This window comes from Eutrigla gurnardus, assembly GCF_963514095.1.
Source record: "Eutrigla gurnardus genome assembly, chromosome: 1".
Taxonomy (NCBI): domain Eukaryota; kingdom Metazoa; phylum Chordata; class Actinopteri; order Perciformes; family Triglidae; genus Eutrigla; species Eutrigla gurnardus.
In genome coordinates this window covers 20,845,901-20,859,999 of record NC_139915.1, presented here as the reverse complement: position 1 = coordinate 20,859,999, position 14,099 = coordinate 20,845,901, and the positions used below count along the sequence as shown (strand labels likewise).

Below are 14,099 nucleotides of genomic sequence, written 5' to 3'. Positions count from 1 at the left end.
GAGAAGCGCTTGTTCATTACTGACACGCAGGGTGAGCTACCGTAGTTAGAAAGACAACGAACGATGGAGGAAGGAGGCAGGGCTTCGTGGATGAAATATGGGCCTCTTGTGTCCCTGTTTGTCGTCATTTTGGCCCTCTGGTTCCGGTCACCGCAGAACACAGTACTGAACGACCGGCTGGACACCGTCCTGTCTTCTCTGCTCCGGGCTGAAGGAAAAGTCGGGGTGAATAACGTCGCCAGACCGAAAGTGGCCGTTGGTAAGTGCAAGTGGCATAAGCTAGCTAGCTTGCTTTGGCTAACTTAATTTTAACGTTAATAATCGAGTAAGACCCAGGTGGTATTGAAGTTAAAAAGCTACTTCAGATGAAATAACGTTACATAATTATATTAATTGTTCGCACCTGCTCACAAAATAAAACTATGGGTTGATTGCTAACCGTGTAACTGTTATAACGTTTTCATTTCTGGAATTTGTTAATGCAATTCTAGCGTTAACCTAAAGCACTTGGTGGTTATTGGACATGATACCGAGTACGGGAAAACGTTGTTCTAATAAAATTAACCTAACTAACGTCAAGTTAACTGACTGAATATCAGGAGATTTCTCTGCAAATGACTGATCAAGTTAAAGCAGTGAGCTCTGGGCTAATTTTGTACATCGAAGCCAGTCTAACAATACAGTGGAGCGAAGTTTGGTGGAGGAAAAGAGGAAGGTTATTAAAGGGTGTGCTGCACGGTCATCAGATATCAGTCCACAGTTAAATTATGAGCAGGCCCTTCATCAATCTATAGGACACCATAGAGAAGTGATCAGACGCAAGGTAGATTTTAAGCCCTTGTTGTTGCTTTTAAACATTGACAGCAAGTTTACAGCTCCATAGCCTCATACCTACATATTAACAAAGGCCTGGTAAAATCTTGAATGGTACAATCATGTGTGTTGGCTAGAGTTGCACCGATCCAGTTTTTTCCGATCCAATTCGATACCGATACCTGGGCTGAGCATATCGGCCGATAGCCGATACCGATCCGATACAATTGTTGAATGAATGAACCATATACCTTGCCATGTGAGCGAAGGCATCAGGCTTGACATAAACATTTAGCCTTGTTAAAAAAGATAACAAATTAACAGAGATATAAATGTACTTAATATTATTTATTAACAAATAACAAAGTGTACATTAGCAGCAAAAATAAATAAATAACACATGTAAAAATGTTAAGTGCACTGCAAACAGATATTTTAAAATATAATATAAAATATAGCAGCTGCCTGAAACCCAACAAACAATGGCTTAATTAACCGGCGCTTGCTCCATGTTGCTCTGTGTTTGATCATCACTAGCAGCTGTGCGTGCTCTGCGTGATGACGTAACCAGCTTTGCAAACATAGAATTGAAGTGACTAGATCGCTGTAACTGTATTGCTATGTATGATATTAATCAAAATGAAATGACTGGATCGGAATGCTGGATCGGCCTCATTCATCCGATATCCGATCCAGCTAATTAGTCAATATCGGAGCCGATATCCGATCCGGGTATCACATGAAAAACCGCTTCAGACAGGTTTTTAAATGACATTATTAATGTGCTTGACCCATGTTTTGACTGTCACGATCTAATCCTAAAATCTTGTCCTTTGAGCCTTGTTACAATCATTTAACAGAAGTGATCACCATATCTGTCCAACCTTTACCCACTTCAAAAACAGGCTCAGCCAAGCAGTCAGACCAGTTGCAGTGCATTGTTATTCACAAGCGGATAGGGAAGTTTATTTGTGTTGCACTATTCATACACAAGGCAAAGCTTTACAGAGGCGGAGGAATGCATTGAAATAAATATATATTTAAAATAGAGTAAAAACAGTACAATAAAACAAGCAGCAGAAATAGATACATTTATGAGAGCTGCATTAAACAATGAGGTTTTTAGCCCTGATTTAAATGAGCCCATTGACAAAAAATGTTTGTCGATGAAAGCTATGTAATGATGATGTTTGATCAAGCAGCTGAAACTATCGTATCGAAACGTGACGTCACAACATATGACCTGAAAAATGACACTACACACAGCACAGCAGGTTACGTGGATGTCTTTCTGCTCAGTTTACTAAAGCTGCACACTGGCATTACCCTTCTTTTTGCTCTGTTCAATTTGACTAACATGTTTAAAATAACATGGGTTATACACAATCTTCTCCCTGATCTTTTTCCCTGGAGGACATCTCCTTATCTTCTATTTTTTTGTTGCCGTGGTTTTCATCACATAATAATCTCTGTATTTCTCTCTCTGCCCCTCTCCCTGAACCACAGGTTTTGGAGGTTGTGTTGACCTGATAGTGGACGCGGTGTTGTTGCTCAATAAGATTGACCTCAACCCTTTAGAACAGCCCCTACATCATGACTACATAGAAAATGAAGTGCAGCTGGCTCAGAGCTTTGCCTACTTCTTTGCACCGGGAGCTGCTGCAGAGTAAGTGTTATATGTGTGTATATTTGTGTCAATAAGAGTTTGACAGTCATGGGCTAATTAATACATTCTTAAGTCACAGCATTATAATGTGTGTGAGAACAAGTGCTCATACAAATACTTTGTTTGCTATGTCTGAGTCAGCTGAGTTCTTCTATTTATATCTATAGAAACAAGGGTTAGTACATACTTTTTAAGGCCCCAGGCCAGCCAAATGTACATTTATAACATTTTCTTTGTTTCTTGCCTCAGGCTACTGTGCTCCTGACTCATTCTGTCTCCCTCACATACCCTCTCACTCACATTCCACATGCATTTGTAGGGGTTTATTTGTAAGGAACATGCCAGTTTTATTTTTATATATATATATCTGCTCAACATTCAGAGGTACAGTATATGTCTTGCCTTTTTCTTGCCTGACTTCTTTTGTTAATAATTCTGGAATATTTCAGCCAAAAAGAATAACGTAACAGCTAAAGGATATGTGCAAAGAACAAAATAGATGCTTGTGTGTCACTGCCAAGTGTAGAACAGAGCTCTGAACTACGAAGCAGGATTTGGGGTTAGCGAGGTAACTTATGGTTTGACCCTGAGTTTTCAGTCTATGATGGTGGTTCACTGCTTAAAGGGATAGTTCAGAATTTTGGACATAAGACCTATTTTCCAAGTGAGCCGGTGTGTTCGAGACGTAAGGAGACATTTTCAAGAAATTTCATTCAGTTCTTCTAGTTGCCGAGTTCGCTTATGTTATGGCTAGCGCAAGTCAATCGTTCTTAGCTAGCATGGCATTAAAAACGGTCTTGCCCACTCCACAGTGCACCCGAGGCAAATCCATTGTAACGGCAGACTATCGGTGTACATATGTGTTGATAGAATGTTAATAAAACCAACCTTGCATTTTTAAGGATTTATGTCTCAGCAGCAGCAGCAGCGTGTCATACTTCCTAGTAGGCTATGGCAGCGGCGGAGTGATATCACCTAGCACTTATAAGTTACCAGTTCTATAATAGTTTGTTTACCTGCTGTCATTGCTACAGACGCAGAGTAGCCTGCAGTGCTAGTTTCTTCAATCTCACAGAAATGGACACTTTTGGAGAATATACTGAAACTTTTGAAGACTCTGATGAGGAGTTTTTTTCCATCCAAACCCAACCGTACCTGTACGAGCCTGAATATACAGAAGAAGAATTGCGCGAGAGGGATGCTCCAAGGGCAGAACGTGAACGAGCGTCTGTGGAAACCGAGATAGCTGGAGCTGAGAACCGGGACCGAACAAACGGAGACTGGTGGTGCCAGGAGGGAATCCCCTGCAACGCGTCCGAGGGTTTACGGGTCTACGGACGGAGCAGAGGTCCAGGGTTCGCGGTGCGTAATTGTGGCTTCGCGTGGTCGTGGGCTTCACTGTTTGAGTGAGCTCCGAGGGCTTTTCAGATAGCCTTGGGGGTATAAGTGCCGACAGTTTGGCCCGGTTCGATTGCCTATTTACGGGCAGTATTTCGGGCTGCGCGTCTTAGAGTTTTGAGTCCGACGGAGCAAAGTAAAGTTCCGCTGCTGCTGAGAAACTAGTTCCTCAAAAAATGGATGATTCATGCGATGCAAGGTTAGTTTTGTTTCAAATATTATTCTATCAACACACATGTACATCGACAGTCTAGTGTTTTAATGGATTTGCCTCGGGTGCACTGTGGAGTGGGCAAGACTGTTTTTAATGCTTGTCTAGCTAAGAACCATTGACTCGCGCTAGCTATAGCATAAGCGAACTCGGCAACTAGAAGAACTGAATGAAATTTCTTGAAAACGTCTCCAGACGTCTCGAACACACCAGCTCACTTGGAAAATAGGTCTTATGTCCAAAATTCTGAACTATCCCTTTAACGGGTAACTTATGCTGCACACAGCTGTGGAGTAGGCTATGTTCGGCATAAGAGATAAACTCGTATAAAATCACCGCCTACTGACCAATCAGAGCTTGATGTGTGAACCATGAGATAATAAGTCTGGTAATTTACACATTCACACATTCTGTTGTTTGCCAGCTGTCCTTCCTTCATTTGACTGTTTTAATTGTGTTGCTTTTAGCCTGGATTATGTGTTTATGCCCGTGGCCTGATTTGGCATTGTGGCTGGCACGATCCCATGACAAAATGGTGTCTAGTACAGTGCATTTTATACACATTGGCAATTCAAAATGCTTTACAAATTGCATAGAAAACTACGGCATTAAACAAAAGAATTGTGTGTTAAGTGTTAGGAATAAATATTGTTAATACTTTAAAGTTTTAAACATTGTTTCATTATGATTTAGCTTATTTCTTTTTGTTGTTGTGCAGGCGTTTTATGCTCAATGATACCCTATTCAGTGAACTGGTCGAAGCGTCCCGTGACTTACCTGGAAACAGATGGGCAATAGGCGGCAATGCCCCAGTAATGGCTGGTCGCATGGCAACCGAGGGATGTGATGTTTTGCTTGGGGGAAGTTTCAGCCCAGATTTTACTGATGTCCTGTCTCAGCACATTACAGGTACACACACACACACACGCACACACGCACACACGCTAGTGATGGGTCGGTCGCTCACTTCAAAGAGCCGGATTAGAGCCGGCTCTTTGAAGTGAGCAATTTTTTTATTTTTTATTTGTCTTTTAAAGCCGCATTAGTCAACATGTGTGGCTGTGGCAGAGTCTGTGTGACTACACTGAGCAGGAGGGGGAGGGGTTACAGACACTCCCATGCAGCACACACACTCGCATGCAGCACACACACAGCAGCGCACACGAACAGGAGGGAGAGAGACGAGGGCGAGAGGAGCGCAAGAGGATTTTACCGAAGATGAGTGACTGCAGGAAAAGGAGTAACATTTGGACACATTTTAAAGTTTTAGACTCCGGAAAGGCAGGTTGTACACTTTGTAAAATCAAAATTTCATACCTGCACAGGCATATGCGAACTAATTTTTTTAAAATGTATTTCTGTATATGTCAAGTTATGTTAAGTTTATTAATTACTTTAGCCAATACACTAAAAAACATTTTAGTTTTTGTTTTGTTTGTCTATTTAAGCCTTTTAATTGAATGTGGTTTTATTATGCATTTAGTCAATAGGCGTGTGTTTGCATTTTCTCAGAGAGTTGGGCCATCACCATTTATGTGTAGGCATGTTTGTTAGTTGTGTAGTGTTTTAAGCACAGAATTGTGCGTACATACTGTTTGTGAATGAGGTCAATTTGTTTTACCACCCTGGTCTTCCTCACTTCCTTGCCCTTTTGCTTACCCACCTCCGTCTTTACAGTGGCAGGAAACATAATTGAAGAGCCAGACATTCACCTAATCCTGGAGTATCCGTCTGGTGCTAGATGGGGTCGCTTTACCTCACGTAGAGCCAACAGGTATATCCTTTTGTAGATTTTTTGAGATTCTTGAGGGTAGGGCTGGGCGATGTTTTTATTTTTTTTATTAAATTGTTTAATTTGCCTTTTTACTTTGCTACGGTTTGTGAAATGGCTGAACCGCAAAATCGCGATTTAAAAACAGTTCGAGACTCCTCAGATTTGTTTTGCTTTAAGGGACTCTGAAGTAGGCTACTCTCTCACTTTCAGAACACGCGCAAAAGTCAGCCACATACAAATGTCCATGAACTCAAACGTCCTTTTACCAATTAAAGAGAATACTTCCAAAAGTTTGCGACCTCCTTTTACTGCTCCTTGGCGCTATCCTATCCTCTCTCTTCCCTCTGACGTCTTCCCACCCCTCCTCCTTAAGCCCCGTCCCTCCCGGGCTATTGCTTCCCCGTGGCCAATCACAACAGGTGACACTGACAGATACATGAAATTAAACAAATTACACAAACAAGAATAAAGGAACGGTCTCTATTTTTCCGCAGTTTACCTTACTGTTACACACATTTATGATAATCTCATTTATGATTAATTTCTGTTAATGTCTGAGTTAAGCATTTTTACTCTTTATTAAACCAAATTACTTTTAGTTTAGCTATCTAACGGAATTATTACTGCACTTATGTAGGAACTAATTTATTTGAATCCCTGCGTTCTACACCTGGGCTACATATTATTATTTATCGTATTTCATTTTACAAGTTTTTTTTCAGGGATGGCCTACAAGAGACATTTTCAATTTGATTTAAAAAAAAAAAAAAAATCTTTGCACAATAATGACAGCCAAGTGTTGTTGTTTTTTTTGTTTTGTTTGACAGCTGATTTGTTCACATAGGCCTATACTACTTGGTAATCTTATTTATTTTTATTGTGTTAATAAAGAAAACATGTACTTAAAATTTGCCTTGGTCTTTTTTAGTTTGTTTAGAGAAAAACAGAAAAAAATTGAGGTTTAAATCGAAAATTGTCCGTTGGTTTGAAAAAAAAAACAACAATATTTTATTTTTAGGCCAAATCGCCCAGCCATACTTGAGGGATCATGAAGGCCTAATCCCAATGTCGCCCTTAAGGTCTAAGCTCTGAACCGTCAGGGACTTAAGCCCTGATTATGCTTCCGCGTAGTGATAACGCAACGGCAACGCAACGGCCACGCAGTTGCTTGGAGACCGTGATGGTTCTGCGTCGGGTTTACGTGTCGAAATGCAATTCAATGCCACACCGGTAACGGGCGCTATGTTTTTTGTAAAGACTGACCGACCGACCGAGACTCTTGTGTAAATAGACGTATATCGTCGTAGCTTCCTTATAGCGTATTTGTTTACTTTCTGGCTTTAAACGTCCACAATTTTTTTATTTTTTTTATTTCTTTGTGCAAAAGCGACAAGGTGCAAACAATAAAACGAGGTGAAAACAATAAAAGTAGCCTTTTAAAAGTTTAAATGGCGGTGTTTATGAGTGGAAACCGGATAGCGGTCTCCAGCTGATGTAGTTAGCGGACCAATCACAGCCAATGCCGCTGCGTTGGTGTTGCGTCGCCTCGACGCGCGTCTAGGATTTTTGGGAGGCACACGTCAGGCCCTTGCGTTGGACGTAAGGGGGTCCGCAAGGACGTAAGGGGTCCGCAAGCCCCCTTGCGTTGTGTCGACGCAGAAGCATAACTCAGCCTTTAACTGTCGTCACAGTAAATGGTTGAGTGTGAGAGGCTGTGAGGGCTTGAAATGTATACAAATGGGACAGCACTCGGCATGTCACTTTAATTTGATGACACAAAATATATATTTCACATTTTTTTACAGCCTGATCTGAAGGTCTTCCAGGATCTTACCAGAGCAGACGTAATTGTCAAATAATTGATTTACTTGTTTTAGTTAAAACGGCTTCAATAAGCTAAATTAAAATAACTGGTTGATGATTAAACCAGGTTTGTCGACTATGATGACATTCCTATGATTTTAAGTGTTTTATGTTCCATATTAAATCTTTAATGTTAAAAGTTTCTGCTTAAATGTAATATTCCAATATTCAATGAACGTGGGAACGGGAATGTGCATCAAAGTCTGTGAGGGGGTATATTGGGATTTGGCCCTGGTATGTGAGAGTACCTGTTTTTTAATACCGTGCATATCAGGCTGGATTTAATGAATGTTGTGAATAATAGAACCAAGTGTTCAGTGTGTGTATGTATGTTGTGTATGTTGGTATCAATTTAAGCCTCTACGGTAATTGAAGCTGGCTGTGTGTCTGTAGGTATATTGTCCACAGCGATGACCATAACCCCTACCTGGACTCCATGGAGGACTTTGCTGAGAAACTTATAGACTTCAAACCAGATCTGCTGGTGGTCGGTGGGCTGCAAATGATGGATAATTTCCCCTTCCAGGCAGGTAAGCGCAAACTAGAGTTAAACCTTTCATTAGTTTAACGTTCAGCAGCAATGTCTGCTAACCTGACTCTCGCCAGATGAATTTCGTTTCGCCTAGCTCCACTCATCCATCTGGGATCGCTCCATTGGAGAGGTGTTTCAGAAGGCTGGGCCCTATCAAAAATCCTTGCATATGATTGGATAAGACACTTGTCCGTCATCTTTATTGACGTGCTACTTCAACCACTCACATCAAAGCCAACCCGTGACGCTGATGAGAGCGACGCCTGGAAAATCAAAACAGAACAGCCGACATCTTGGATATAGCAGCAGTGCAATCAGCAACATAACAACACGGATGAAATAGCAGCATCAATTGCTTCCTCGATGCGAGCCGCCATTGTTGTCTGAATCAAAACGGTTTCAGTCGCTTCTCCGCTACGTCACATCTATGAAACTCCCGCCCTGCGTCCTGATTGGCTCATTCATAAAATCTGGTGCCGAAATCACTCCCAACGGAAGCGATCCCAGATGGATGTGAGTGGAGCTAGGCGGAACGAAATTCATCTGGCGAGAGTCAGGTTAAATGTCTGCTGCTTTGTGTCGCATAACTTAACTGGATATACTTGGCATATGTCAGTTTTCACTAGGAATTGAAGAAAACTAACTTTTTGAAAAATTATTGTTTTGTTAATTGACGATTTCACCTTATGTTAAATGACCTACTAGTCTCTTCTGAGTTTTACTTCAAGGTGAAACAAGACCTTTTACATTTGTAAATTGTGAGTTTAATACAGCTAAGAGAAAGGAGTGCTTGAGTGGGATCAGCCTTGTTCCACATCCTCTTTGTTTCCTTCACTCCTTATAGTCTGGCTACCTTTTTGTCTGAATTTCATCTCTTCTTTTTCCGGTTCATTTCATCATTCCAGGTGAGCGGGATGCCCTCTTCTCCCGCCTGGCCAACCTCCTGTCCTTCTCGTCTCCACAGATTGGGGTCCATTTTGAGATGGCCAGTTTTGTAGAAGAGAGCATAATGGAGGACCTACTTAACTATGTCATTCCCCATGTATGTATGACTAAACAGTTAAATTAGTAAATATATTCATTAACATGGCAGGAGACTAGAAAAATTACACAAGCACAGGAATGAAAACAAACAAATATTCATCCCCCAAAAAATTAGTGATCCAGTGAAAAGGTACACAATATCTGACAAATAACAGTTTCAAACTAGATTAGCTTAATTACATTTGTTGATTACATAACACATAAGCAAAACAGCCTGTGATTCAACAAACTGTATTTGCATAGTTAACATTTTTAATATCTGTTTTGTATTTAAATTTAGACACAAAATTACAGCCACTAATTGAGCTTATTTCATAATTATCCACAAGTGCCACGTTCACCATGGTGTCTTTTTTATTTATATTGCTGCCTTCAAATAGAACTCTTGAGCTCGTTATTACACAACAAGTTGTGTACACATTGTACTTGGCATTGAGATGGTGAAGCACCGGCAACACCAATGTTAATGTAGAAGCCACTGAGGCTGATAATTTAGTAAGCTACCATGCGGTTGACTTGATATTAACTGAAAACTGAGCTTCCAAGGCCAACGTCATTTCGCAACTCATGAAACCCGATTTTGAAGGCAGCAGAACAAGATGTAAAGTGCAGTTGAAAGCATGTTCTTAGTTAAATCACTCATCCTGACTCTGCTTTCCCAGTCGGACTCTTTAGGGATGAATGAGCAGGAGCTTCCCAACCTGCTCAGTCTGCTTAAAGGCTCCAACATTACAGTGTTGTCGGACCCAAACCCTCGAGTAGCTACTGTCCTCGACCAGATGAGGGAGGTCTATCGCATTGTGAACCAGCGCAGTACAGAAAGTGATACAAATGGTGCTAAAGCTAAGCCCCTGACTCGGCTCCACGTCCACACGCTGGCCTTTCAGGCCATGATTGTGACACGTGGCTCCCAGTGGAAAAATACCATGTCAGCCACCGCCAAGGCCTCTCTCACTGCTAACCGCCATGTCTGTGGCTCTAACGACATTGACCCCAGCAAGGCGAGGCTCATCATGGACGACTCCTTCTCTGTTAGCCGGCAGGAGGGCAGCCAGCGTATCCCTCTGCAGGAGACGAGGCCTGTCAGCTGCTGGAATGAGGAGGACTACGAGATCTGCGTTGCACCAGTGCTGGTGTGTACTGAGGTTTACCAAACTGCAGGTGGAGGGGATAACATCTCAGCTGCTGGCCTGGTGCTGCAGATCTAGAGAAGGACACTACATGGTCTATCTATGTGTAGTGCTAACTACACGTTGGAAAAAAATGTGACTCTGTAAACACTGATCTAGGTGTGATGCAAACACGGGTACCAGTTGTGAAATGTATCGGGCTAATGCTGTCACCCTGGCAGCTCATGGCCCAGATGGACCATAAGTAAAACTGATTATCATTTGAAGGAGTCAGATGATGGGGTGTACTGGTTTTAATCAGGTTAGATCACCAGATTTGAAATATATTGGCTCAGTTTAGATTTTTTAATGTTGATGCAGTTAAAAACTGCTACAGTCAAACATTGCAGTTTTGTAAATCGAGTAAAGTCTATTCTAACCAGACTTTCTGCAGTTAATTCTCAGTGTAAGTGCTTGTACATTGGGTTGGTGCACACTATCATTGATTTCATACCCCTTTTAATTAATGTTGCGTACATATAACAATAATACACTGTCTTGTGCAAAGCCCTTTTGCATCTTGTTTATTTGCATCCAGTTTAATTTTAGAACAGTGTCTCTGCTCTACTTTTATCCAACACATCTTTGCCAAGTCATTGTTTGCCATCATCTGACTCCTGTCCTCCTCTACTTCTCCAAGGCCACATAATTATTGGCCTTCAGTCAGGATTTGATAAAGAGGGATGCGGTTTGGCTAAAATGTATAAATAACACACAATGTGATTTATACATTTTAGCCAAACCGCACCGAAGTAAGTAGCCACCAAAATTTCACAATTTCAGTTGTAGGATAACTTTTCTTTGTGTTGTTTGAACCTGTGACTATGGAGCAGATTTATCCAAAGTTGTTAAATTACTGAAGAACCTGAATCTTCTGTTTCTGGGGAGCACGTTTATCAGCTGCCACCTGCATCAAATCTACAGTTTCAACCAGTTTTGACCACCCCTGTCTGGCAGCATATGCAGCCTTAGGCTGACAAAATGTCAGCTGTGATGCAAAGTAACTAAGTACATTTACTCAAATACTTACAATACATTTTTGAGTATTTCAATCTTCTATTACTTTATACTTCTGCTCAACTACATTTTGGAGGCATATGCTCTACTTTTTACTCCACTACATTTGCTTAATAACTTAATGTACTAGTTCTTTAACTAGTAAATTATGATATAATATTATACACCCTAAGGTTATAATTCATTAATGTAAAGTTTTAATGCAAATACTTTTTACTTTTATTTTATTAAGATTTTGAATGCAGGACTTGCAAGATATTTTTGCATGTAGCATTGCTACTAAAGATCTCAGTACTTCTATCACTGCCCGTTAGTTTCAATCACACATGATCTGAATCCTTTTAATGAAAGTATGATAAGAAGTCTGTCCCGCCTCTTCCTTCTCCTATCTCATTCTCAAAGGCAAAGGAAGATTTACAATAGTAAGCCAGTGAGGTTACTGACTGCCTCATGTTCTTCCTAATATATGTGAAAAATTTGCATACTGGGTTGGGTGTGTTTGACTTTTTTTAAGATTGTCATTCCTCTGTGTGTTTGGTGCAATAATGCAAAAACAATGTTATGAGACCACTGCTGGTAGCTGGATATGATGTCAAAAGCTTCGTCTCTACCTCCATGCTCTTTGTTTCTTCCCTTTCCCCCTTCACTCTTTTCTCTTTGTCAAACTGTTGTATTATCTGTCATATCTATTGTTGTGCTTGTTTATGGAAGGACCAAATAACCACTGTGGACTGCCTATTGCTGCAATGGACTTTACTGGCCACGAGCCATCCAGTTACTAGCCAGTTCTCACATTCTCATGATGTAGCTGAATACAGTGGAACACAAGCTCATCTCTAGTTTGAGTTCTTTGACGTGTTATCTTGACCTTAGTGTTGCTCACCACGAATCCCCTTAATCTGTTGAATATCAGACCACAGTAAATAAATTAGTCTTTATCTTACTTGTAGTAGTAGTAGTAGGAAGCCACGTAATTCCACATGAAATAATATATAAATAAAAATAAAATTGGCCATTGACTGCCATTTCACTCTTCAGAGTTTAAATATAAAAAAAAAAATGTATGGGAAATATGCCATTTTTCTCACTATGTAAAACACTAACATTCCACCACACACACATTGGTTTTATTTTGTCCATACAACACAGAAGTGTGTTGGACAAGTACACTTCAACATGCAAGTGGAGTCTTTTTTTTTAGATTTTTTTTTCTTGATTACACAATTAAATGACTATTAGTTACATAAAATATGCATGTGGAAGCCCCTTTTCACTGAGGAACACATATATTCATGTTACAATGCAACAAGTATGAGTTCAAGAAATCCCTTTAAATCTTTCTTCTGGGTATCAACACTAGTGATTGAATGCTGTCGTTTAATTATGCTAAAGGTAAATGAGCCTTGTACCATTTTGACTTTCGGTGTTTAGTGAAAAGGAAATGTTTAATACAAATGTTTTCTATTACTGTAGTCTTATGTTTTATTTTTTTATGTCTTTGTCTTACACAGTGATTGAAAGACAAGAGAAATGTGGGTCGTGTTTTACTGAGAAATGAAACTGTTGAAATCAGAACTTACGGTAAGCATGTGTTCATGTTCAGATATATAGCTGCTTGTGTTTGCTACCATATTATATAATTCCCTACCGTGGTGAAGTTAGTTTGATGTTGGATATTCGGCAGATATTCGGATATTCATTTTGGGTCCATCAGCCGTTCCTATTGTGCTTTCACCGAGTCTTTGCAGGAAACAATATGACACCCGTATACCCCCAACTGCTAGGTTTTACCTAGGGACCGTCAATAAATTCTCCCATTCATTTCCTATGTAAAACGCTATTTTCTCAATAGCATCCAAGATATAGGACTCGGACACCCCAGGCCAACGCAGGCCTCTCCTGTCATGTGGTACTAACCACACACAACTCACCAAAAATTAATATTTAGCACCCCCTATTTTATTTGAATTTTTTTAGAATCCCATTCATTTCCTATGGAAAACGCTATTTTCTCAATAGCATCCAAGATATAGGACTCAGACACCCCAGGCCAACGCAGGCCTCTCCTGTCATGTGGTACTAACAACACACAACTCACCAAAAATTAATATTTAGCACCCCCTATTTTATTTTATTTTATTTTAGAATCCCATTCATTTCGTATGGAAAATGGCTATTTTCTCAATAGCGTCCACATTATGGGACCCAGACACCCCAGACCAAGGGCAGGCCACTCCTGTTATATGGTACTAACAACATACAACTCACCAAAAATTAATAGAGAGCGATATATCAGCTAACTTCGTGTTGAACGTCCCCCAGAGGTCAAAGGTCAAGAAATTTGTTGAGTGTTCCCAGGATGATGTCATGAATCTATATATCATGTTTGGTTATGATATGTTGAAGGGTTGCTGAGAAATGGGCTTAATTCCTGAAATGGGCCGATTGATTGATTGATTGATCAAACACCATGGTTGGTGCCCAGCCCTCATGGGCTTATTAGACACTGATCAGTATATTCATCATTCATCCACAATACCATGAAAGCTAGTAAAATTAACACACTACTGACTGATCAGTGATTGGAAGAAAGACTGTAATTTCATTTAATT

General features: G+C 40.4%; 1 protein-coding gene across 2 annotated transcripts; it reads left to right on the top strand.

Annotated features, from left to right (window-relative positions):
- The first annotated feature begins 16 nt into the window (after nt 1–16).
- On the top strand, nt 17–12,954 carry adpgk2 (ADP-dependent glucokinase 2). 2 transcript variants are annotated; one of them, XM_084007211.1, is made up of 7 exons: nt 27–259; nt 2,320–2,479; nt 4,807–4,997; nt 5,766–5,862; nt 8,119–8,255; nt 9,163–9,299; nt 9,964–12,954. In XM_084007211.1, the coding sequence occupies exons 1-7, from the start codon at nt 64–66 to the stop codon at nt 10,507–10,509; spliced, it is 1,464 nt and encodes a 487-aa protein (XP_083863337.1). In that variant the 5' UTR covers nt 27–63; the 3' UTR covers nt 10,510–12,954. The 2 variants fall into 2 exon arrangements, with proteins under 2 accessions (XP_083863338.1, XP_083863337.1); XM_084007212.1 differs by lacking the exons at nt 4,807–4,997; nt 5,766–5,862 and having other exon boundaries at nt 17–259.
- The last annotated feature ends 1,145 nt before the right edge of the window (nt 12,955–14,099 follow it).